The sequence below is a fragment of the Peromyscus californicus genome, unplaced genomic scaffold (assembly GCF_007827085.1).
Source record: "Peromyscus californicus insignis strain IS unplaced genomic scaffold, ASM782708v3 Scaffold_8__1_contigs__length_139910024, whole genome shotgun sequence".
Classification (NCBI taxonomy): Eukaryota; Metazoa; Chordata; class Mammalia; order Rodentia; family Cricetidae; genus Peromyscus; species Peromyscus californicus.
The window spans coordinates 73619226-73645129 of NW_026294606.1; the positions used below are offsets into that span (position 1 = coordinate 73619226).

At 42.4% G+C, this 25904-nt stretch overlaps 1 protein-coding gene across 20 annotated transcripts in view; it reads left to right on the forward strand.

Moving 5' to 3' along the window:
- Kiaa1217 (KIAA1217 ortholog) overlaps positions 1-25904 on the forward strand; it is an 807432-nt gene that overhangs the window by 700848 nt on the left and 80680 nt on the right. For 19 of the 20 annotated variants that reach the window (XM_052729451.1, XM_052729450.1, XM_052729448.1 and 16 more), the window contains 2 exons: positions 9312-9510; positions 13242-13335. In XM_052729451.1, the coding sequence (XP_052585411.1) occupies positions 9312-9510; positions 13242-13335 (293 nt within the window). Of the gene's footprint in view, positions 1-9311; positions 9511-13241; positions 13336-22641; positions 22892-25904 lie in introns of those variants that run through there. The other variant, XM_052729453.1, reaches the window with a different exon arrangement.

The window sequence follows — 25904 nt, forward strand, 5'->3', positions numbered from 1 at the left end:
CAATAGCTGTAGAGCCTCCATGGGACTGGACTAGGCCCTCTGCATAAGTGAGACAGCTGTGTAGCTTGATCTGCTTAAGGGGCCCCCTGGCAGTAGGATCAGGTCCCTCCCTGGTACAGAAGCTGGCTTTTTGGAGCCCACTACCTATGATGGGACACGTTGCACAGCCTTAATGCAAGGGTAGGGGCTTGGACCTGCCTCAACTGATTGTACCAGGCTCTGCTGACTCCTCATGGGAGGCCATACCTTGTCAGAAGAGGGAATGGGGATGGGTTAGGGGGGAAGGCTGAGGGTAGGAAGAGGGAAGAGAGGGGTAATCTATGGTTAGCATGTAAAATGAATAAAAAATTTTGTAATTAAAAAAATACAAAACAAAAATCGTCTCTTCTTAGTATCTTAAATAGGAAAAATATAGAAAACAACAATATAGTAGACATTGTCAAAAATAAACAGATCTGTTTATCAGTGGAGAGATGGCATAGCATGATGGATAAGGTCATTAACTGAGTCACCCAAAGCTTCTCTATGAAATGAGAACATTGTAAAGATTAAATGAGTTGATATTTGGGAAGGGTATAGGTCAATGTCCAACACATAATAAGTGATATGTAAGGTTGTATCAATTTTTATGAAGAAAAAGTTATTTCTATAACTGAGACCTCTTAATTAACAAACATTTTTAAAGAGGTAGCATGGTGTAAACCCACATATCCTTTCATATCCCAGAGCTAACCAATAGCTAGAGGGTATAGCTGCCATGCAGATTTTGTTGCATCTGCTGTGTTGGTATGTACTCACAAGCAAGAGTATGATTATGTGGTCAGTGTCACATTCTACTAAGTGGGACGGTATGCGTTGTTTTCCAGTTCTCCATGGCCACCCAGCTTTATGTTGCTGAGATATAGCTCTGGGGACAAACATGATTCCCCTTTCTTATAACCACTGTCTAATATTCCACTGTGTGAATACACCACTAAGATCAAACACATGCAAATGGAGCTACAGTGGGTTTTCCTGGAACATGTTCGTGAGGTTTTGTCAGTGATGGACAGCAAAGACACAGCCAGGAACAGGACACAAGCCTTAACTCTCTCCAAAGGAGTGGATGAATTTACTCTCTCACTGCCCATTTTCTCAGACTCTCACCATTACTTGAGGCATTTAGATTCCCTGGCTTTCCCTGTAGGATGGGGATAAAATAGTATGTTTTCATTTCAAATTTTATCTTCAATTATAGTGAACGTTTTACTATTTATTGGCCTGGGGAGTTTCTTCTTCATTGACTTACTTGTTTATTTTCATTTTGGATGTCCATTACTATCCATTTTCTATTTTGCTATTTTCTTGTTGATTTATAAATATCTTCTTTCAGGATGTGGTTTGTTTTCTTTGTTTACAGTGTCTTCTATTGTATCAAATACTCGTTTTAATATGGGATAATAAAACAATATCTTCCTCTGTGTTTTATTTTTCTTTTAAAGGCCCCTTCTGTCAGTATGCTAGAATGCACCTTCCTGTGTTACTGGCCTTTAAAATTTTCATAGTTTTTCCTCACATGCAGATCTCAAACCTAACAGGAATTTTTTCTGCTTATGGCATAAGAAAGTGATATATTTTACTTTTGCAGTATGGAAAACCAATTTTTCTGGGACTATTTATTGAATCGACATGAATTTTAGAACCACTCCTATCGTGTTTCAGGCCTTCATAAAAACCTGTCTCTCCCTGGCTTCTGCTTCCTTCCATAATCTTATTTGTACTGTGCCAAAGACCACAGTGTTTTAATGGTGTTGATTCAGGGTGGAGTGAGCCCTCCTGCTTATCAGTGTTCCTCAGAATTGCCAGGGTTATTGTAAATGACAAATTCTATTTAACAATATTTATTCCCTATTTTTCTAGCATCTGGGCTGCTGTTTGTTTTTGAACTGTTCTAGCATCATTCATCCACACTGAGTCCTCATGAATTCCTGTAGTGTGCTGCTATTCTCCTCATTCCCTTCAGGACCCTCTCCAACCTTCTCCATCCCTTTGCTGCCCCTTCCAGGACTGTGGACCTTTTGTTTCTCTTTCGTGCATTGACTGTGCTAGTTCACTCTTCCAATATAGAAAGCACACACACACAAAATAACCCAAATTTAAAGATGGGACTTTTTAGCATTTCATCATTGAGCATTAAGCTGAATTGAAATTTTTTTCTTTTGGCAGATATACTTAAGAAAATCAACTTAAATATTAAACTATTTTTAAAGTTATAAGTGTACTGTATTTCTCTTAGCCTTTATCTATATCTACTATGATTATGATTATTTTGTATACTCAAGATTGTACAAGAGAGCTGGCACATAGTAGGAGCTTGTCTAGTAAATAAAGCTGATTCTTCAGTATCTATAACATCCCTCTAAGTACATATTTTTTTGTAAATTTTTAATAATAAGCACTTCTTAAAGGTACTTAGATGTATTAACTATAATTCAGTCTCACCTGTATTAGATTCCAATTTCTCCTCCATGCTGATGTCCACTTACATTCTGACAACTCTACTGAGAGATTTGATATAATCAGACAACCTTGGTTGATCTCTTCTGGCTTAAGAAATGACCCACTTAACCAAGAAGGTGTTATTCTCTTGGTCAGTCTCTTTGAACGTGAGTAAGCTGTCCTGAAAGATGATTAAACCAAATCTTGTTTTATAAGGGCTATGCAGAAGAGTATAAAGGAGTTTGAGTGGACCCTTCAGGCACTTTTAGTATTTTGGTATATAGCAATCAAATAGATAAACTTAACAAAAACAAATGAAAGCAAGATTCAGGCCCCACAACTGAATGTTCACTTTCATAGCTAGCTTTATGTTCTTATTCTTAAAGAGGCTCCTCAAATTTTTTAAGTTTTAAAGTTTGTACAACTTCCCTATCAAGGTAATTAACTTTTATAAATTTGTTTCCTTTCCATTTTGTTTTATGATCTGTCACTTAATAAAAATGTGTCCTGCTCATTGCCATAAGCTGTTAGAAATTCTGTAAAACATCAGTGTCCCAGTGAATAGATTGATTTATTGAGTCGATTCATCAAATCAACCCCCATGGTTCTCTGGTAAAAACATCTTTGTGTCTAAATGTGCAGAGTTGGAATTTTTAATTGAAACTGCATATTTTGGGAATTTTGAATGTATATTTACAAAGAGCCTTTCCAAGAGAAGTATGAGAATATCTTTCTAATTTTTCTCAGTACTGCTGATTTTATTGTAAATCCTTTTACCAATTTTGTAAATGTTAAAAACAATCTTTTTGTTTTTATTTTAATAATTTCCATGGTTTGAAAGCATATTTTCTCTTCAGAAATTACTACAGGAGCTCTTCATATATTCATAAACATTGGCCTTTTGCCACTGGTGATGCATGTAATGATTTGTAGTTTGCATAATCTCAAAGTAGATTTGGAGAAACTGGGAAACTTAAATCATTTGGAATTGCTGCATCACCTGCCTGTGGAGAATGCATTCCAGGAGTAATGTGTTGTCATTCCAGGAAGCAAGCATGTATCAAAAGAACACAACCACTGTATAGGGAGAATTGAATTCATTTAAAGTAAATATATTTGAGCATCTATGAGGTACTTCGCACTGTATTGTATGTTACCATCTGGTGAGAGAAACTGGCTTGTATACAAGCAACTGTAGTGAAAAAGTGAGAGCCATGCCTGCAGTTTCAATAAAACACATCGTAAGCATGTATGTGAAGAAAGCAAATTCCTCAACACATAATGAAGTTCTGATGGCGGTGTGGTTAGGGATTGTAATGGTTGATCTTGAATGTCAGTTTCCTTAGATTGAAAAGTGCCTGGGAGATTAGTAAAGCATGTTGTGTCTGGGAGGATGTTTTCAGAGAGGACTGATGAATGTGGGAAACACTATTCTGTACATAGGCTGGGGGTCTGGTTAGCATAAAAGGAAGAGAAAGCCTGCCGTCACACATTCTCTCTGCTTCCTGACTGTCACGAGGTAAGCTGCTTGGCTCAGACATGCTTTCCTTGCCACAGTGAACTAAAACCTCAGAAGTTATGAGCCAAAATAGATTTATCTCATCTTAAGCTGTTTTTCTCAGGTATTTATCACCATGGCAACAATTCTGATTAATTAACATAGAGAAGGAAGCATGTTCAAAGGAGATATGTGTGTGTGTGAAGCAAAGTATGGGCAAGAAGACCGTTATAAGCTGATGGCCCAATGGACTGAATGTTCATGGCGATGTGTCCAGTATCACTCACAGTGCCTGGGAAGGTCGATGACTTGAGTCTAGGTCTAGGAGGCTGAGGTCGCACTGTGAACATCCTTAGATACTTTATTACAGTAAGGAATATATGAGCTGTCCTTCATTCTGGGACCAACACCGAGGTTCAGAAGGTGGTAAAGATATATCCATGACACAGGAATGGCATGCCAAATGCACTTTGTTTTATTGTGACTAAGATTCTTAGATAAAATCCACAATGCTTTTGCAAAGCCATTGAGGTGGAAGCAATACCAGTTGTCTAGGTTGTTTTAAGGAGGACTCCAAACGTTCTCAGGTTCATTTCAGAACCCTGGTGTGACTTTCTGAGCTCCCTCCTTCCCTATAACCTCTCAGCCCAGCCCTTGGAGTGTGGCCTTCCATGTGCCTGCATTCCCTTCAGTTGGGTTAAAGATGGAACTTCTTTCCTAACTGTCCTCAACTTGTTCTTCAAGCCACATGGTCATTCAAAAAAAATGTAAGACCTGCTCAGATCACTTGATGACAAGAGACTGGATGAACAGGCTGAACGTAGAATTTCAGAAGTAGTATGCTTTCAAGGCTGCAGGATCTTCAAAATGGAATTGTATATGAGTCTTAGTTATTGGCTGTAACTTCAAGGCAAGCCACTTGGATCTTATGAGCTTCTATTAATATTTCCATACCATGAGATTGGGTCATAGTAACACTTGGACAAGAATGTTGTCTGATAGGATGGAATCCATGACCCATGACTGGCATGCAGTGGATATCCAATAAATGTGTTTCAATTATTCTCTTCTTCATGCAAAATGAGATTATGCCCTACAGACATCCTTCGTGTACCTGGAGCAGGTTCATCCTCTGTGGACTTGCTGAAGCCATGTGGGTTTTAGTTTATCACTGTGCCATTAAAATGCCATCATATATTAAGAGAATTCCTTCTGAATTTAAGAATCTTTAAAAACCTTTCCAGAATCAAGTGTGGAAACACCACTCCGCTCTGTTTGCAAAGGCATCATTCCCATCCTCTCTGGATTGTCACGTTCTATAACTGGACATGGGTACCCAGCTGGCAGCTGCACCAGCCAGACCTGAGGTCACTGGAGTTTAGACCCAATTTGTTTCCACTCAGAGTCTTTAAATTCTATTTCCAGCACACACACGTACAGAATGCAGATGTGGCGATGAAAAGCAGGCCTGCTGGGGTGGCAAGGCTATGGTCCTGAACTGCTGCCAGGCAGTTCTGCAGAGGCCTCACCTGGGGACCGTTGCAGGCCCAGCCTTCAGGAATGGTTGTAGCCTTTTCCTATAATATGAGCTAATCCATGGGACAATCACCGTAATTCTCATTTGGAGCAAAACGTCCCACAATCTGTGATCAGACAGGCCTGAAAGATTTCCTCTGCACTCTAAGGAATTTGTAACCTCATAGGCACACAGGAGAACTCCCTCCCTGAGGATCTGACATGGGATGGTCAGAAAGGCGTAACGGAACTGCTTGGGACAAGGAAACATTTAATTTATAAGCGAGATCCTATGAGGCTAAGTACATCATCTAGAAAAAAAAATTACAGCTCAAATAGTCCCTTACCCAGAGTCCCTTTCAGCTGACTAAATATGTATTAATTGATTCGGTGTATGTTTATTTAAGAAGCTGCAATAGAGATGGACTCAGCTGTGGGATCTTTAGTGCCCTCGAAGCAGAGACAGGGACTCTCCAGATCAAGAGGGCTACCGAGGCTAGTCATATCAATGAGCTCTGGGTTTGATTCTGAAGCCCTGCCTCAGTGAATAAGGTAGAAGAGAGATCAAGGATGACTCCCCCCACACATACACACACACATAAACAAATCTATCCATACACACACGTGCACACACCACACACATATACACACATGAAAGGTGGGAAAAGAAGAGGACCTATGATAACATTAAGTACTTTGAAGATATGAAGAGCAATGACCAAAACAATCCTTTCAACATTCCCTCCTCTTGGGGCTGGTGTGAGGGTTTAGTGGTTAAGAGAGCTTGCCACTTTTCCAGAGGATCCAGGTTCGGTTCCCATCACCCATGTCGCTGCTCACAGCCTCTAGTATCTCCTGTTCCAGGTAATCTGTGCCTTCCTTTGACCTCCATGGGCTTCTGCATATACATTATGTACATAAACCCACCCAGGCACACATATCTATACCTAAAAATATAAAATAAATAAGTATTTTAGAAAGTATTCTCTTGAAACTTATTCTAGCTAAAAGATCAAAGTAAATACCTTTCCAGAGTCAAGTGTGAAAACACCACTCCCCTCTGTTTGCAAAGGCATCATCCCCATCCTCTCCGGACTGTTATGTTCTGTAAGTGGACATGGGTACCCAGCTGGCAGCTGCACCAGCCAGACCTGAGGTCAAGAATTAAGATAGAAGTTTGTAGCACATGGTAAGAGAAGTTAAGAAATCAAAAGAAAACAAGGATGGAATATAAAACAATAGGGAGACAGTGTTGGAACTCTAGGCGAAGTATCTAGAGAAACCCTCACTGAGAATATGGCTTTGATAGAGAGCTGGCTGATGATGTGGAGGGGGAGAAACCTAGATGGGAAGTATATTCCACCGGAATTTCTTAAGTGCTGCTCTTGTCCTTTGGCCCCTGGTTGATATTGAGAAAGATGATGTCTTTCTGATGCCTGGTCCTTCCTCTGTGACTTTCCCCCACCTCCGCGAGCCTTCAGGGCCTGTCATCTTCCACGTACCAGAGACAAGTCTGAGTACATTGGGCATTTCACGCCCCTTTTCAGTCTGCAGTCTCATGAATCTTAGTTTGGGAGAATGAAAAGACAACTTATAGTCTATCTTTTTGAAACTGTCTTTGTTTTTCCTGCCTTTTGTTTGTTTGTTTGTTTGTTTTTGTTTTTGTTTTTTTTACCCAACCTTTTTTTTCAGGGAAGGTAGATGCCTGATAAAAATCTCAAATGCCCTTTTCTTTCATGTTAAAAGCTTTCAGAAAGTGTCTGAAATGCTTGGAAGTCTGTTAGTATGACAGCAGGAGGTCCAGTCATTCATTCCTGGTGACAGATGTTCATACCCAGTGACTGACATGACTCTTTCACAGAATCTGAGGGTCTCTTCCTGTGGGTCACTCAGCTTTCTAAGGAAGTTCCTCTGGTTCCTACAGTAGGGTGCCATCCCCCTAGCATGGTCCTGTAAGCCTGATCAGCCATAATCCAATCTTGGCTAAGCTCTTCAGACTTGTAAAATGGACACAGTGAAGAGTTTCTTGGTTGAGTGGTGAAGGAAGGGAAAGATAGACACATCTTTTCCGTTGGGGAAAAATGAAGTGGAGTCAAGCCTCATCCTTTCAGCTCTGTATGCCCATGTTCAAAAGTAGCCTGGCACTCATGGGTCTCTTTGGTCCTACTCACTTTATAATGAATTCTTCCCTTGAAGATTTTGGTGTTAGCTTTCTCTCTTCTGTCTCTTCTCTTCTCTCCTTCTTTCAATTCTTCGATGTGTGCTTTTTCTTACCTCCCTGCCATTTCAGTGGACTTTCTGGAGGACATGTTTGTTAGATGCCATAGTTAACTGAAAGCCGTCTGTTTCCTTTTCCATCTCTGCCCACTAATAGTTCCCTGGTGGTACTAGTCCACTCCCCAGTGACTTCTCACAAATCCCTAAACACCAGAATCCAGATGCAATCTCAACGTCTTTGATTTAACATTTCAATTATCCATGTCCAAACAGCCGGTGAAGACAAGTATGTTTGTTTTTTTTTCGGTTACTATGATAAAATACCCTGACAAAAAATAGCTAGGGGAGAAAGGGTTCATTTTGGCTCACTGTTCCGGAGGGGTAGAGTCCACCATGGTGGGAGAAAACATGGCAACAGGCATGGAAAGTGTGGCAGCAAGAGCATGAAGCTGAGTGATCACATTTCCCCTACACACACACAACAAAAAAGAGAAGAGTAAATGGGGGCCGTCTATAAACCCCCAAAGCCTGCCTCCAGGGATGCACTTCCTCCAGCAAGGCTCCATCTCCTAACGGCTTCATAACTTAACCAAACAGTGCCCCTGGCTGGGGAACAAGTGTGCTAACATATGAATTGGGGACATTTGATATTCAAACCACAGTAGCAAGCATGGTAGCCTGAGACTGCTCCTATGGTCATTTACTGGCTAGGACTGTCCAGTTTCAGCAGTGCTTGGTGGGGACACGTCCTTTCTCTTACATGGCTGGCGAGTTCACGACCAAGATGTTCACCCAGTGTTCCTAGCTGCACGAGGGTGCATTGCTGGAACTGTCAGACGGGTCTTCTACATTTGACCTCTTTCTGAGCATGGCTTGGAGTCCTCAAATTTAGGTTCAGTTAGGGAATATTGTCAAACCTTGCTCATCAAGAAGACAAATCCAGTGTGCCAGCAAATGTCAGGTCTTCATTTTGCATCACACTGACTAATATCTCATTGGCTAAAACAAAACATATGCTACCCCCTTGGAACTCTGACATTCAGTGATGGTATCTGTGGTAACCAACTTGTCCCATTTTTATTTGGTATGTCAAGGTGCCAGCCTCCTGAGGGGAGTTTAATATGATATAAACATTCAATAGCTGTAGTAAAACCACAGAAATGGGCTATTTCCACTTGAAGTGTTTCTGAATGAACTACTAAGACAAGCTCTGGACCTTATGCATTGCTATAATGATTATGTCTCCAGTTAATGAACCACATGCTAAAAATAACCCTGCAGGGTCAGAGTCCTAAATATACCTTCTGAGGCCATTCTGTATCGCTTTTTGCTATAGGCAACAAGGTTAGATCCTTGTCCTTTTGATTCTAAAACAATGGGGAGATGGCTTGGCTAACACCTGCCCAAAGAATAAAACCGGGTACTTACCTGATAACCAGATAATGCATTTGTGGAAGCTCCAGATGAGCACCCCCCATTCCTTGCTCTTCACGTTTGTCCTGGGCGTCTATAACTGCAGTAGGGTAGAAGTGGCTTAGCTTCTGATTCACATCCCATGCTTCTGGATCTGCAAGCCAGTAACTGTAGATTCTTTTGCATGCAGGTGTTCTCTACCTCCAGTACGGAGATGAAACCAAACAGCTGCAGATGCCGAATGAAATCACAAGTGCAGACACGATCCGTGCTCTCTTCGTAAGTGCCTTTCCACAGCAGCTCACCATGAAAATGCTGGAGTCGCCTAGTGTTGCCATCTACATCAAAGACGAAAGCAGAAATGTCTATTATGAGTTAAATGATGTGAGGTAAGTCGTTTGGGGGCACTGTTTGAGGTAGTAGTTTTGGGGTGCTTGTTTAATTGATTTTGAGGGTTGTTGGCCACCATTTGGATGTCTAGAGTCTGTGTTTAGTCTGAATTTTTCCTTGTCCTGATAGAGAAAGCCCAGTCATTACATTTGGCAAGACCTGCTGCACACAGATGGGAATCCACCCTCTATTGCCTAAAGTTAAATACAAAGATGTGGACAAACTTCTTCCATGCAGAGCTTTGGATGTGTTACTAGCTCTGCCTGTATCATAGCTGAAACGAACGTAAGAAATGACCCAGGACTGCATTTTATCTGAAGTTCAAGGACACTAAAGCCCAGAGATGGGATAAGAAATACCAAGAGCTAAAGGCTTACTTAAGACTAAAATTTTCAAACTCCCTCACAAAGTGCCCTTCTCCCATGACAGAACCTGTAGGTGTGTTCAGCAGTGAGCCTACTGGGTCTTCGCTTGTGCCTCACAAGTTTGAAATAAAAACTAGACTCAGTGCCCACCGAAGATACTGAGAAGCAGTCTCACATTCCATTTCTAAGAGTCATCTTTTACCCAAGGGTGTCACTTGCCGAATGGACTTTCTCCGGGAAGCCCAGTTGGACAGATTAACAGGAATACTAGCATCAAGGAGACAAAAGCCTTGTCATTGACTGCAGTGGTGTTGTCCATAGAATGAAGGGACCCTTCTGATCTGTCCCAGCCAAACAACTGGAGAAGCAGGATTTGGATCCATATAAACAAGCAGTTGCTGGTCTAGCCCCTAAATGGTTTAGAAGCCAAATGCTTAATCTAGCTCTTTCATTGTATGGAACCAGGAACTCAGGTGCACCAAAATTAGGGTATTATTCAAGAACATACAGCCAATTAAAACTCAAACACACACACACACACACACACACACACACACACACACACACAAATCCTGGATGTTCAAATGCTCAATCCAAATCATGAGGGGTGCATCTCAGGTTTTCTGGTCACCACCCTGGGAATCGCAGGCGCCCCTGTTTCCTCATCGTGGAAATAACGAGTAGCACTTTGTAAAACTGTGCCTGCCAAGCACGGGTACAAGCTGGTTCGTATCTAACGGCGATCCCAGATGACGTTCGGAGACGGGTGCCAAGGTGTCTGAGTAATTTCGGGCTTTCAGAATTTGACACATGCCCCAAGCTCTAGGTGCTACATCTGTTGGGCAACTTCCTGCTTTTGGAAAACAGGTTTAAATATTTATGATAACTGAAAAGTCATGCTTATGTTTTAGATAAATTATTAATCAAGCTGTCACCATTTTTTTAATTTTACAAAACATTAACTTAAATCGGAGGTAATCTCATTATATTCCAAATATATACCTGTCATAATATAAAGCCATGTGGTATTTTTTACATGGACAGACCTCTTCACGATCACCTTGTATTTCCACATTCACGGGTAGAGGCATTGGTGGACAATAATAGTGACTACGTGTGAAAGTAAGCAAGTCCACTTGATTGCAGCCCCTAAGGCTGTCAGGAGGCCATTAGGAGTGACTGGACTGCGCCCACTTTCCACCTATAGAAACATTTGCATATTGCTATAAGTTATCATTTTCTGAAGCCTTTCCCGAGTTCTACGGTATGGCTCTGTGGGCTTGGTTTTGCATTCTGTGGGAATGTCAAGAGGGGACATGGGAAGAGCCAAGGAGGAAAAAGGTCATGGTCCTCCTCAATGGAAACAGCTGATGAAACAGCTGAAAGCCAACACGTGTTGAAAGAGGCACCTTTTAAACACTGATAGAGGGTACAGCTAAGAGAAGAGCTCCTGCCTGCCAGGAAGAAGATCTGGGTCTTAGTCCATGCCCCACCCCCACCCCGATGCACACACGCACTTCCACACAAACACACACACAACCAAATAATTCTCAAAGATATTGGTGTGTTGTTTGTTTTTTATTGCAATAGTGATAACTTGTTGGCACTTAGCCCACTATTCTCTCTCCTTGAGTTGCTTTTTGTTTCTTTAATTTAAATGTGAAAATGAGCCTAAAAGTGTCCAGGATAAAATTGTTTTGTTTGGTGAATGTAATGTTTACCTTAAATGATCATGTATATCCTCCCCATAGTACCATTTAATTTTTAGCTTTTGTACCTAAGATGTTTTGATTACAGTTAAGTTTAATGGTGGAAATTTTTACCACAAACGTTATATAATACATTAAAAAAAAAGAATACAGGTAGATGTTAAATAAAGACAATGGCTTTAATTTTCTGAAGTCATAAAATTCCACTTTATGTCTTTCCGTGTTCTAGAAGCCAGAGCCTATTTGCTAACCATTTGACTTGTTCATTATTGTGCTGGCTTCTTACATTTTCCTCAGGGAGGTACTGAAGAGAGTTCAGGTCAGGATGCTGTTTGGTAAATGTCACGATAATGCAGTCTGGCCTTTTACTGTTGGCTCATCTTGGATGTTTCTAAATTAATCATAAACCAAGCTCATATATTTTAAATACATTTACAATCGCAGTAAGCCTTTCTCATGGCGAGTGAGATTTCCAGTTTGGGCACATGTCACACGTGATGTCTGCTAGCCAGAGGCTGGGTTCCTTTCATGAACTACCACATCCTTACTCCCCACTCTCTCCTCCAGATTAGCCTAGCCCCTGTTGCTAACAAAAGCTACCTGCTCCCCCAAGCTCACTTCTAATGAGCTACTTGAAACAGGAAGCAGCCACGCAAGCTACGACTGGTTGGTGCTTCAAAGCAATGACTGGCGGATATTTAGAGAGAAACATGACTCCTCCAAGAATCCTCCCCTTCATTTAAAACACAAACACAACCTAAGGATCCCGGTGCTTGTGGTCAACCCACCCAATGCAGGTACACCTACAAGAAGACCGTGTGCCTGCCCACTCTCCCTCAGCTCCAGCCAGCATTGACGGGAACCGCAGTGTAGATGAGCTAGAGGGACCACAGAACAACCTAAGGAGAGAGAAGGACCCCTCTCATGGGATCGGAAGGCAGGCTTTGAGCAGGATGCAGGACCCCTGTCTTCTTCAGCAGTTGGCTTTCTTGGCTCTAACAACTGGCATCAAAATCAAAGAAGACTCTATGTGCTACTTTTCCTTTGTGTTTCAATTTGTATGGAGAAAAGTATTTTTTAAAATGTACTGTGGGAGGACAAAAATGCATTGTTAAATATACTGAGTTTGATCTCTTTTGATATTTTTTCTACATTCTGTATACATTTTGTTTCCTGTGCTGAGCATGTCTGAAAGCAAAAAAAAAAAAAATCATTGTTATGTGTACATTCATTAGATAAGGAGAAAACCAGGTGTTTAGGCAAAGTAAACAATTAAATATTTAAATATTAACCAAAGCTCTTTGAAGTAGTGTAAATATTGGCATTTTACTGCCTTCAGGAGTGTTAGTTTTCCACACTCTGAAGCCTGAAAGCAAGTTCTTGTTACCTGATATTTATGGGTGGACGTTAATACTGCAAGAATAACACGTTCCCTAGGAACGAGACGAGGGAAGAAAAGCCAGAGTCATTTTTCTTCTTCTTTTCCTTATTTATCTTTGCCCATTTTGTGGTAAAAGGACTTTTTGTCTGGTTCATGGTAGACGACCGCCGGAGTGTCTGTCTGTGTGTTTTGCCTGATGCTTAAGGATAGGGAGAGGAAATGGCCAGAATCAGGCTCCTTTCATCTGCCATAGTGATGGATGTGTTTGATTCCAGGAATATCCAAGACAGATCTCTTCTCAAAGTATACAACAAGGATCCTTCACATGCCTTTAACCACATGGCCAAAGCTGTGAACGGAGACATGAGGGTGAGTACTGCCGTTCCAGTTCTGACCGTATTCCCGCTCACTCTCCCTTCTTCTCGCACCCTGCTACCATCCCACTGCCACATTTCCCGGGATCACGTGGCTTGTCTTGTCGGTGACTCATTATTTGGTCATTGGTAAAACAGTAAGATTTCCTGGTCATTTGGCGCAAAGGGAGTAGAATGGGGCTGGTTCTAACTTCATTCCCTTAGCATGGATCTCAGCTGTCAGTTTTATTCATTCACTTATTTATTTTAGTGGTGCTCAGGGTGGAATGCAGGGTCTCTCAAATGCTAGCAAGTGCCCTTTCACTGGGCTATTCTGTATCCTCAACCCCAAGCATAGAGTTTAGATAGATAAATCTTTACTCCGAAGATCTCAAAGGTATCTTGACTGCCTTCCAACACAGCAGCCTTGGTCAGTAATGCATTAGCTAAGCGAGAGAATCTGCTGCAATGGTTTCACTCAGTAAAAACAAACAAAATGCGCGAGTTGTGTGGAAAAGCAATTCTTGTCCTCACCACAGCCTTTCAGGTCCCAACATCCTCATGCAGCTGCTCTCCTGCTAACACAGGGCTGTTTGCTCTTAATAGTAGGTATCACCAAATCTTCTCGGGACCATGTTCAGGGCAGAATATAAATACCTACATGATTTGGAAGCTGAACTCTCTAGATTTAGGCCATCTTGGGAGATTACCTCAGTATTTCTAATACTCAGGGATGTTTGGAAGGAAAAAATTACAGGAAAACTATATGAGAAGAGTCTGAGAATCACATTAATGCAAGTCCACTGGGAAGGGCTGTGTCTAGCTTAAATAAAGGTGGGGCGTAAAAAAGTCAATTTCTCAAAGTGCACCCCTTCCCCAACACATATACAGTATGTACAAGGACACTGGAGTTCAACTTTTAAAAAAAAATACTTCTTATGGTTAACAAAACTAGGCATTATTTCCTACCGAACTTGCAGTGAATGGGTAGCACTTGACTTCCTCACATTGTGCATGTGTGTCTTCTTGCTGCTGTAACATGGATTTGCAGCCTTATGTATCTAGAGAGTCTTACCAGTCTAAATAAGGACTGGCCATTCAAGCCAAATTCTTTTCTAAATGGTCAGTGTGTGTGTGTGTGTGTGTGTGTGTGTGTGTGTGTGTGTGTGTGTGTGTGTGTGTGTGTCCTATTTTCTGGAAGTTACCTATATTGCTTTGCAACCCTATTTTCAATCCCAATAAAATGACATCCCTCTGGCCCTGCTTTTATTGTCAAATCTCCCATTTTCTATTGTCCTCTTTTAAAGACACTTGAAATCACTGTGGATCTACTAGTAGTCTGGGAAATCCCCCTGCTTTCAGGGAAGCTAATAGCAGCCTTAGTGTCCCTTTCCCTTGTAACCTAGCATCACATGTGCAGGGTATTAGATGCAGAATCTATGGGGGACCACAGCTCTATCTTCCACATGGGGTATGTGGATTTAAAACCAAGAAAGGGGTCAGGAGAGCCAACTGAGGGCTCTTGAAGAATTTTCATGAAATTCTGAATTGTAATGTGAGTCAAGTCACAGTGGGACCAGAGCCCACCGTTTTGAAGGCAAAGACCTATTATGTCCTCAACTGCTCTTTTTTTTTTTCCTGTTTCTTTTATTTCGTGTGTAAAATACTATGTGATTCAAACTAAAAGGCTGCAATGCTACTTCAGAAAAGTCTAGAATTTTGAGATTTGTTCTTGGTCAGTTACACTTTAAATGCAAGCTGGAGCCGTATGGAGACAATGGGCCATGCCATTAATGGAGCCTAAGTGGACATTCTGAGACCCTGGCTTGTATGACTGACTCTGCTGTGCTCTGCCTGGGGAAATACTAAACATCTTTAGTTTGGATGTGCCCAGTCTTCCTTCCACCTGATGTTCTTCCGTATTCTCTTTCTGTTACACAGAGCCCTTCCTCAGACAGGCGCCCCACAGTTGTTTCTGGGAGCCCTGTGTGTGGCTAAGGAAGACACCTGTTTTAACTCTTAAGCAGATGTGGCGCCTACACAGGACCTGCGGCAGGGGACCAGGAACATCAAATATTAACCACATGCATGTAACCTATTAAGATGCGGAGGCTTTGCTCTGGACTCCAAGCAAAGCCTTTCAGCTTTTGCTTGTGGGTAAAACATGAGCGATTCCTTTCTGGATTGTTCACAGCCCACTTCAAATAACAGGTGTGTGTGTGTGTGTGTGTGTGTGTGTGAGAGAGAGAGAGAGAGAGAGAGAGAGAGAGAGAGAGAGAGAGAGAGAGAGAGAGAGAGAGAAACTCAGTCATTACCCTCAAATGAAGGACAACAAATGTTCATAGTATAATTAGCAGAAAAGTCCTTGTATTTTAGTAAAGATTACTCAGAAATAAGAAATATAGAAGGCTCTTTGAGAACCATCTAGGTCTGATCATGTCTGAAGTTTATAACTTAGACCCTTTTTCTAGATTCCAAAAAACTTGAAGATGTGGAAATCTTTCAGCCCCATCTTTGGGCTCTGGTTTCCTCTCTCCCAGGGAGTACAGTTGCACTGCTAAGCAAAGGCTGGCAATTTTGCTAAGCCTTGCCTATATACAGTCCAGCTGTAAAATTTCACTGCTAGTGAGGAAGAGCAGAACAGGAACAGAGCAAGTATCAGTTGTTAGCGTAGACTCAGACTAAACCAAGCTGCACTGTGGGCCAAGGCACACTGTGCCCTCCTGTGTGTTGGCACTGTGAGTGTGGCCATGAAAGAATGCCTCGCTAACCATTCATAGGCATCCATCATAGCAGCTCTGTGCCTGACGTCATAAGACTTCACTCACCAGCCTCCAGAGACAGCCCAGGCCAGACCTCCGGGCTGCCCACTCTTCCCAATAAACATGCATATGAAAAAGATATGAATTGGAACAAGCAGAGGAGCCATGGCCACAATGCCTGGATTCTGCAATGACCTCTGAGATTTTCCTTAAACAAGGACTTTAATACCTTGCCTTTGAGTCATAAGAAATGTAAGACTGTGGATCTGCAATTTACAGGCAGTTCTCCAGAGCAGTTTTATGATAAGAATAGTGTTGCCCAGGAAGCAAGTTAGACCAAAGTATTAACTCTGAGGTTATGGGCCTCTGAGTGTGCATGGAATTTATGTGGGGAAGCAGACATCTAGTTTTTCACTTAACATCTAGCTGAGGCCTCTGTGTCTAATGAGACTTGTTCTTCTTGGCTGGAACTGAACATACCTAACTGGACTCCTGAGTCTACTGATTTTTTCCACGTGGGTGTAAAGCACCCCAATCTAATTTAGTTAGTCACATGACTTTTGTTCCTTCCATCAGGTAGGTTTGATAATTCAACTCCCAGGGGACTGGTCTCACCATATGGACAGGCCCTTCTGAATAAATCATGTGGGCTTATTCACAAATTCTATATACCTTAAAGCTCACCCGGTCTGTTTTGTGGCTCTCAAAGGGAACTTTTGGCTTCCTATTCACTAAACCTGTTGGTTATCTTATCATTTGAGGCTTCTCTTTTTCTTGTGTGCATTGATATTATTTCCCAAGAGTGTCTGCTGTTGTTGTGAAATGTTCTCAGTCTACCGTGAATCTTACTCATATGTCTTTAATTTTTTACTTGAACGCAGACAACTGCTAGATTTGCATTTAGGACACACTCCCCAGAATTAACCTTGCATCTTAAATTAATGACCAACTGGAGTCAGTTACTGCTTCCCAGTTGTTTTCTATTTGAGCTTTGTGTTTGACAATGAGGAATGGTGTCCTTAGACACCAATAGCTTCCATTCCACACCATAGCTAAATTCTTTGCCTCCATGCAGCACAGCCTAGCTTCCTTTATTCCGTAGACCTTTCCATCACTCCCCACTGGCTTCAGTATGTTCAGGATTTATGCATTTTGAGCTTTTTAGGCTTTTTTTTTTTTTTTTGTCTTTCTGGTTTTTTTTGGATTTGCTCTTCTTTTAGCTTGATCTTGACCTTGTGATTTTTATCTCATCACTGCTTTAACTACTGTTTAAAAACTATAATCCCTATGAATGGACATTGAAATGTATTTCTAGATCTTCTTTCTATAATTCCAACCCCAAGTGTGTAACCTCTAGGCCAGTGTTTCTCAACCTTCTCAATGCTTCCTTTAATATAGTTCTTCATCTTGTGGTGACCCCCAAACATAATATCATTTTTGTTGCTATTTCTTAAGTGTTGTTTTGCTACTGTTTTGAGTCATAATGTAAATATCTGATATGCGCGTGACCCCTGTGAAAGGGTCATTTAACCCTCCCCTAAAAGATTGCGACCCACAGGTTGAGAGCCACTGCTTTAAGCTGTTATCTTCACATTGGTTTTCTTCTAGTAGTTCTAATTATACTATTGAAGAAAAACATCCTTGATTCTCCATCTTTGAAGGATGGAGTGGCCTGTTTTTGTGTGTACTCATAGTGCATATTCACCCACGGATGTGCAGGCAATGGAGTAGGAGAGATTTGAAAACCTTGAGTTTGTGGTTGGAGAAATGGCTCAGTGGTTTAGAGCAAGTACTGCTCTCACAGAGGACCTGAGTTCAGTTCTACCATCTCTGGGAGATGACAACCAGTTATAACTCCAACTTCAGGGAATCAGACCCCCTCTTCTGGCCTCCTCAGGTACTGCACCCTTGTGCCCAAACCAACACACAGACATACACACCTACACATAATTAAAAAATAAAAACATGTTTTAATTGAGTTATTAACCTCTCTGGCACCTGCCCTTCAAAATATCCAGCCATTCACCAGCCCTTCTCCATGTCACTCACAAAGTCTCTCACAGATAACCCTTTGGTGCCTGTACTAATATTCCTGTAAGTGCTAATTCATGAGCTTTTATTAGGCACTTGCAAGTATAATTTTATTTAATCCTCAGACATTGGTGTAGTCCACATATTTATAGCTGATGAACACTTGTTTGTGTTATGCAGTTGTCAGTTGTTTAGCTAGAGAAAGGGGGCTGCTATTGGGTGAGGAGGCTACCTTCCTAGTCAAGGTGCATAGCTCACTTCTACTGATTTAGCTACAGTGCTCATCATTTCGCATCGTCTCAGTTCTTACTTCCCACGTCAAATTTTTTTTCCTGTTCTTGGTGTCTGGAGTCCCCTGTGTCTCTCTTCATAATGTCTGCCTGCTAGGGACTTATGGAACACTCACAGTGTTCCCCAAAGGCTCGTGTGTCAGAAGTGTGGCCTGCAATGTCATGGTAGGAAGAGGTGGATTATTAGGGGTCTAGTGAAAAATAATTGGGTCCTGAGGGAACCAACTCAAAAGGGATTCATTTAGTTCCCAAAACTTGATTAGTTATGGCAGTCATGGTTATCATAAAGTGAGGCCACTCACATGCCAGACACCTTCCTCACGTGACCATTTCCCTGTCTGCTCTTTGACCAGAGTGTTGAGTAGGCTCACCCTTACCACTCACCTATACCATGCTATCTGGATTTCCTATCTGACAGAATGGGGGTGAGGGCAACAACAACAACAAAATACCTAACCCCTTAGGTGTTTTCTTACAGCAACACAAAATGGACTAAGTCCTCTCTTTTAACATTAATGGGCAGTCATCCCATTCCTTCCTCCAAGGAACTACTAGCCTAGAAAAGCATGCGAGTGGGTGCTGTGAGTTTTAAGGCTGTGTTCTAGGGCTGTGTGTAGATCTTAAAGAGAATGGACCAACTATAAACGACATCTTTAAAGCTGTTTGGAAAGTTCTAGCATGTATTAGGCATCAGAAGATATTAAGGGCGACTATATGGATTAGAATAACAGGTTGGTGGTTAAAAAAAATGAAACATACTAAAGTATTTACATGTTAAACGACATGGTGAATGGAGTTTTCTTTAAGACACTCCAGCAGTGGATTAAAAAAAAAAAAAGTAGTAGAGGAAATAGCATTGAAAACATAAAAAGGTAATAGGGGCTCCTTATTTTTTTTCTTTTTTTTATGTTTTAAAGTTTCCACAGTAAAATGTCTAAAAGTAATTAAAAGTAAAAACTGCTTTTAAGGCCTAAATGGAAGACCGCCTGCTGCGGAAGGCTTCCAGAGTGCTCAGCGTAATCCCATCTTCCCTCTGAGGAGCAGGCACACATTCTCTTGTCCTGTTCTAACCCTTTAAGTCATGTTCACCTTATCCCGAAGACGGTGTGTCTTTTAAAGGCATGGATCATGCTACGTTCACCTCCATGTCTCCCTGAAAGCCGGTGTGGCATCCTGAGGGCCGGCAGATGTGGAGTGCGGTCATAGCCCGGAACAAGGAGTACTACCGTGCTACAGATGTCGTGATGTTCGCTTTCCGTCCTTAGTGAGGACCCACTGTAAAAATATCCCGTCTCATTCCCAAGAATAGTTCCCCTCTCCTGGTTTATTTTTATCATGTGGACACTTGGAGGCTTGTACATGATCATTTTCCCTCTTTGTGTTGCTACTCGAAAGCTTAGAATTAAATTTGTGGCCCACCCACAGCAAGAGTGCAGGCGCTTGCAGGCTCTAGTTTGTGTGTTGGCTTTGTTCCTGGCGCCCCCTTTAATTTCCCTGCTTTTCTTCTACCTCTTGTCATATATTCCATTCGGCTTTTTTTTTCCTTACAGGATTATAATAATTCATGTGAACTGTATTAGTTTCTTTGCAGAATCTGTCCAGACATAAATAGCATTTTCTGTGTGCCTTTGTTCCTGATGCCAGATCATAGACCTTCCTGTGTCTGTGCTGCAGCAGCATGGGAAAGTACTTTATATTTTAACTAAACGAAGTCACCAACTCTGCAAAAGAGGTGTGCTGAGTCCATTTCTTTCAGATGATAAAACTGAGGCTCAAGAAGCCTCCCCTCAGCTCCCAGAGCTGGCACACATCAAGAAGCCTCCCCTCAGCTCCCAGAGCTGGCACACATCAAGAAGCCTCCCCTCAGCTCCCAGAGCTGGAACACATCAGCCACCAGATCTGAGCCCGCTTCTTGCAGCTTCCTCTTAGGGAGCCCAAGCTTTCCTTCCTTGATATTTACATAGAAGTTTTATAAGTTACAAAATAGGTTGCTATTCCTGGTAAGATGTCCAAACACACGAAGTATTTTTATTTACTTACTTTATTGTTTGCTTTGTTTCTTGACACGGTTGGATAGCCACTCCATGGTGTCTTCTTTTTTCACTCTGTCCCATCCTGTTCCCTGATGGTGGAACAAAAGATAACAGGAAACAAGGAAGGGAGGGAAGAGAGAGTTCCACAAGGAGGAAGAGGAGGGGATGGAGGAGGTGACCAGGCTGCAGATTTCTTGTGTCTCTTGTGTCCTGGTTGAGGTGAAAGTTTTGGATTTGAGAGGAACCAAAGAACACTGTAGGAATGGAAGAGAAGAGAATGCCATCAAGATAGAAGTATCAGAAAACACGCCCTAGCTTCGGTCTTTTGTTTGTGGTCTCTACCCTTGCCATCGGCCCTCCACCTGTTCAGTGGCAGTGCTATTAAAAACTCGTGTTCCTGATTCCCTTACTCTGTGCCTGGCACCTTGTTCAGTGTTTTGATTGTTTTTACTCTTACTCAATTTTCATAACACAATAAGAGAGAAATTCCTGTGATCCCCTCAAAAGGAAGAGCTGAGGTTGAGCAGAGTTAGTCAGGCCATCTGACTAACCACACAGGTCACAAGAGATGGAGCTGGATGCAGAGCTAGGCCGAACTCACGAGCTGGCTTCTTGATCACTTCTGTGGTCAGCGCCATCTTCCTCCGTCACCAGTGTCCATGGGTCATCTCCACATCTGCCTGCTGTCATTTCCTGAAGACCTAGCTCAGGAGCCGCTGTCTTCATCAACCCTTTCATTTCCCTTCCCTTCTCTTCATCACTGTCCTTCCTTAGAACTTCCATGGTTATCCCTTCACCCCTATTCTTGTAGGCCGCTCTTCTTTCGTGCTTACTTTGTAGTTATGGATGCATTCTTCTGAGCTCTACATTCTGTAGAGAGCAGGTCCCCGTTTCATTCATCTTCAGACTCCCTGTGGCTCTCTCAGTATCTCAGCCTGTGTAGATTCTGACTAAATGCAGTCGTGGAAAATACTGCTTAGGTCAGCATTTTCCTGTCGAACTTTCTGGTAATGCTTTCTTTACAAAAGTCAATACAATGGTCTGTAAATGAGGCTGCTGGTGGTTGGTTTGCAGCCCATTCCCAGTGAGAAACATGAATGCCTACTTGGCTTCCTGTATTCTCCATTCCATCACTGTAATATGACAGGGGTTCTTTTCCCTGGAGTTAAAGATGAGAATAACAGTGATGGGGAAAGTCTGGTTTTCTCAGATACAGTGATGGTGAGAAATGCACATTTGTCAGCCTTTTTCCCCCTTGAAAGAGTGGGTTCCAGGAGTTGCACTCTCCTGCGGTGGAAGGTAAGCTAGCTCTCCAGTAAAAAAACTAAATAAGATACCATGTGTGGCTGTACATACAATTCCTGAGGACAAAAACTGCCTTGAAGTGGGGTGGGTTATTGCCATTTCAAATATCTTCAAACTTATAAACTAAGCATTATGGTTTTACAGCAGTGAGCATCACCCCACTATTATAAAATGTCACAGAGGGCCCCCCCCCCCCCCCCCCCGCCGACACACACACACAATCCTGTGGACCAGCTCTATCTACCAGTCATGCTTCCTCCCAATCCTGAAGCTGTAACAGTAAGCCAGGCAGATGTTGAAACCCCTGCTTCCAGACTTGGCCGACGAGGAATCAGAATAGCCAATGGTCAATGCCGATATCGACATCTGTCATTTTTTTCTCATCAGCTCCAGGCTGCAGGAAGCTTTCCCTTCACTCCATCATTGTTTGCTTCAGTGAGCACTGTGGGTCTTGGTTATAAGCAATGAGCTCCAGGGTGCCCCTTTTACCTGTGCCTTTAGGATGACTGTGTCTCCGCTGAGGAGGAATTACTCTCACTGCAGTGACTAACCAGCCTGCACATTTTAATACAGAGTCTGTCCAGCACATCTCCCCTCCATGCTCTCAGGTCTTCATTTTTTCAGAAGCCAAGAGAGGAACCTGCCTAGCAGACAGGCAGCTTCCAACTGATGGAGAGCTCATTTTTCCTACTGCGTGGCCGCTTGTTTTTCCTTACACTTTTTTTTGTCATTGAGAGGTTATGACAACATGAGCCATATTGTATTTATAAACATCACGTGTTTCCTTGATCTGGCTGCAGTTTCTGCCAGGCAGCACACAGGGAAGAAACATTTCTCGTTGGCTCAGCATTGGTTTTCGTTATGCTGATTTCCGGAACAGGAGAAACACATTCCTGCTCAGCTTTAACTTTCATAGAGTAGAAGTAATACCTCTGAATGTCCGTGAAATAGTTTTAACAAGGGTGGATATTGCTCCTTTAAACCACATGTTTTGACTAAAAGCTTCCTTCGGTAAGAAAGCAAAGCCTAGCATTTAGTCACCGTGAAGAGGGACGGAGCTGGAAGCATTCGACAGATGGATGGGTGGTTCTGAGGTCTCTGTGCGTCTAGAAAGTTTCCTCTAGAAAGGAACAGACCACGGAAGATGAAAGGTAAGATCTGTCTTGACAACAGAATGCAGAGACTCCTCTGCCCGGCTCTGGCACGGATTGTATCCTTCCTTTTCTTGTTTTATGTCTCATGTGTTCACTCCAGTGAGGAACTAGAGTTGGAGGTTTTGTATGAACTTCTTGCATACAGCTTTGAAAGCAATCTCGTTACTACTGGAATGAATCTGTTTTTAAAGATTGCCCCTTTAATTCCACTGTGCTGTCTCTGAGCTACAGATCCGTGAGCCTGTTTCTGTTTAACTTTGTATTTTCGGAAAGGCTTTGAAGGGTCAGTGCAGTGTGCGTGAACAGGGCTCGTTCATTTATGGGTTTGTGGCAGTCGTCAGTATTTTCATAAAGATATCTTTCATTCAGTTCTGAAATCAGTAGAGAAAATTTAAGAGGAATGAGAGAAAACTGTGTATGGCTTGTAGTAGTGTTCTGGGAAGTTACTGAATTCTTTTTCCTGTGAAATTCATCTTAAATTGTTAAATTATTTTAGTTTGGAAAAAAATAGGAAGATATCAACATAAGCTTGAGGAAGGATGAACAAGTGTCCCATTTTTAAACAGCCTGTTCTGTGGAATTTAGTGATTGCCTGAAAGTCTTTGACGGAAATCATGCTTATTTGTGACATTGGCTCTGTGTGAAATCACATTATAAAGTACTTTTAAATGAATTTAATGAGGGCCGTGCCCTCGTAAGCCCATCAACTTCCTGTTAAAGGAACACATGCATGGATCTGCATGTCCATCCTGTAGTGTTTTAATCCCCGTTTGAGGATGATTTAAAAATGTGTAGGACATTGTTATCCAATATGATCTTCATTCCATGTATCATTTCATGTAGCCAGCATGGTAATCCTATGACATAAGTACTATGATACCCATTTTAAGATTGGGAAATTGAGGCTGAGAGTGATAAAGTAACAAGATCACACACTAGAAAGTAGCAGAGTTGAGATTTAAACCCAGGCTTTCTCTCCATAGCCTCTGTGTCTGTCTTATGCTGCACAGCCTCACCAGTGGTTGAGTTTCAAGTCTGGGGCCAGTGCAGATCATTTACCTTGGGAGTAGTTGTAATGTCATATCTACTCAGCGGCAAGATATTATTTTGTACTGTAGTGGGGTTTGCTGTTGTTTTATTGGGAGTCTCTTGTTTATTTGGTTTTTGTAAATTGGGAGCCTTCTAAACCTGAGACTGCATCAGGCTGATGTTTATGTTTACCCCGGAACTGGGTTACCAGTTAAGGTGACATGAAGGCAGTCAGCACCAGATAGACTGGTGGTAATAAAAACACCTTGCATGAGCAGCTGTTTCTGTTGCAGGCTTTTATTGCTTCTTTTCTACAAACGCTAAGTTGAGGGGTGGGGGTGGGGCACACACACACACACACACACACAAAACTGTGTTTGTGGGACAGAGCAGGGAGTGCATTTGTGAGCTTGATAATAGATTTGAGAGAGTCTTTACAAGATTCTGCTCCAGGTGCCTTCCCGCCTCCCTTTCAGAAGGAGGCAGGAGGAATGTTAAAGAATATTGAAGGGGGAGGTTCTGGAGTTGGGGCTGCAGGCTTGCTTAATCTTCCCGGTGCTCTGCCTAGTCCCTCCTGAAGATCCAGACAGCAGAAAATATCCTGGTGATTTGTTATGCAAAGTTCTCACCAGGGATGCATCAGCTCACATGACACAGGATTGGGTTTCAGGATCAAGGCAGCCTGCCTCCAACCCCATTACAGCAAATTATGAAAATTTCAAAATGAAACTCCTTTTGTAAATTAATATATGCTAATGACTATGTTGTCGTTGTTTTGAAATCCAAGGTTGGCCAAACAACCAACCCACCTAAATATCACTTGAAGCAGCTTCACTTCTCTGATGCTCAGCAGCCCCCACCCATCTGAAGCCTCAGCTACCTTGAGCAGGAAAACTTTTGCCACGCCCCCTGCCTCTCATATCCAAGCCCCGCCCCCTTTCTTTGATGTTAGCAGAAGTGGCCTTTGACTCAGAGTAGGCATCCTTGTCTTCCAGCTGTAAGCCTCCTTCTCACAGGTTGTTCTCTGGCTGCGCTTTCCCTGCTCCATGTTCTTTGTGGGTTTCCACAGTCCCAACTAGGCCAGGTTGTTCCTTGCAGTATCAGCCCAGGCTTCCTAGGTCTGGCATCCTGCTCTGAGGCAGGCTGACCATTTTTTTTGTGCCTTTCCCAAAATATCTCAGGTGAGTGTGCTGTTTTCATATACACTTGTGTGTAGAGAGAATAACGTGTTAATAATGTGTTTCTTCTTAAGGTCCATGTCACCTGTGGTGACATTTCTCCCCACAGTGCTTTCCCCACGGGGAAGCAGCTTCTTGACTGGTGTGTAATTTGCAGGAGCAAGAAATGTTCCATCTGCTTTTGAGGAAATACTCCTTTTGATTCATGACTCAGGAAACATACACGACTTGGCTAGTTGGTGTTCCTTCCCTCAGTAACTAAGCCTGACTGGTTTGATGTCTTCGAGCTCAAGAGCTAGAAATGGGGTCTTAGACATCACCTTTTGTAAACCATTCACCTGGAAATTCAGATCCAAGAAGCTTAGCATGGTTGGAGAGATTTGGTCAGGTTAACAAACCAAAGAAGGGATGGAAAATAGTACTGGAGCCCAAGCTGCCCGCCCCAGACCAGCCCATCATCCTCATCCGTTGCCACACTGCGCTGACCTTTGTTATTATTCTCATCGCTCTGGGTCTCATCTGGTGTGTGAGTGGGTGGGTGGGTGGGTGTGTTTAAGAGAGAGAGAGAGAAACAGAGACAGAGAGAGACACAGAGAGGAAGAGAGAGACAGAGAAACAGAGACAAATGGAGACACACACACACACAGAGAGACAGAGAGGGACAGAGAGAGAGAGAGAGATGGAGACGGAGACAGAGGCTCACTGTTTAATGTAAGCTGGCCTTGAAGTTACTATGTAGCCAAGGTTGTCCTCCAACTCATATATTCTTTCCATGTCCAGTTTCCCAGCTGTTTTCTTGGTGG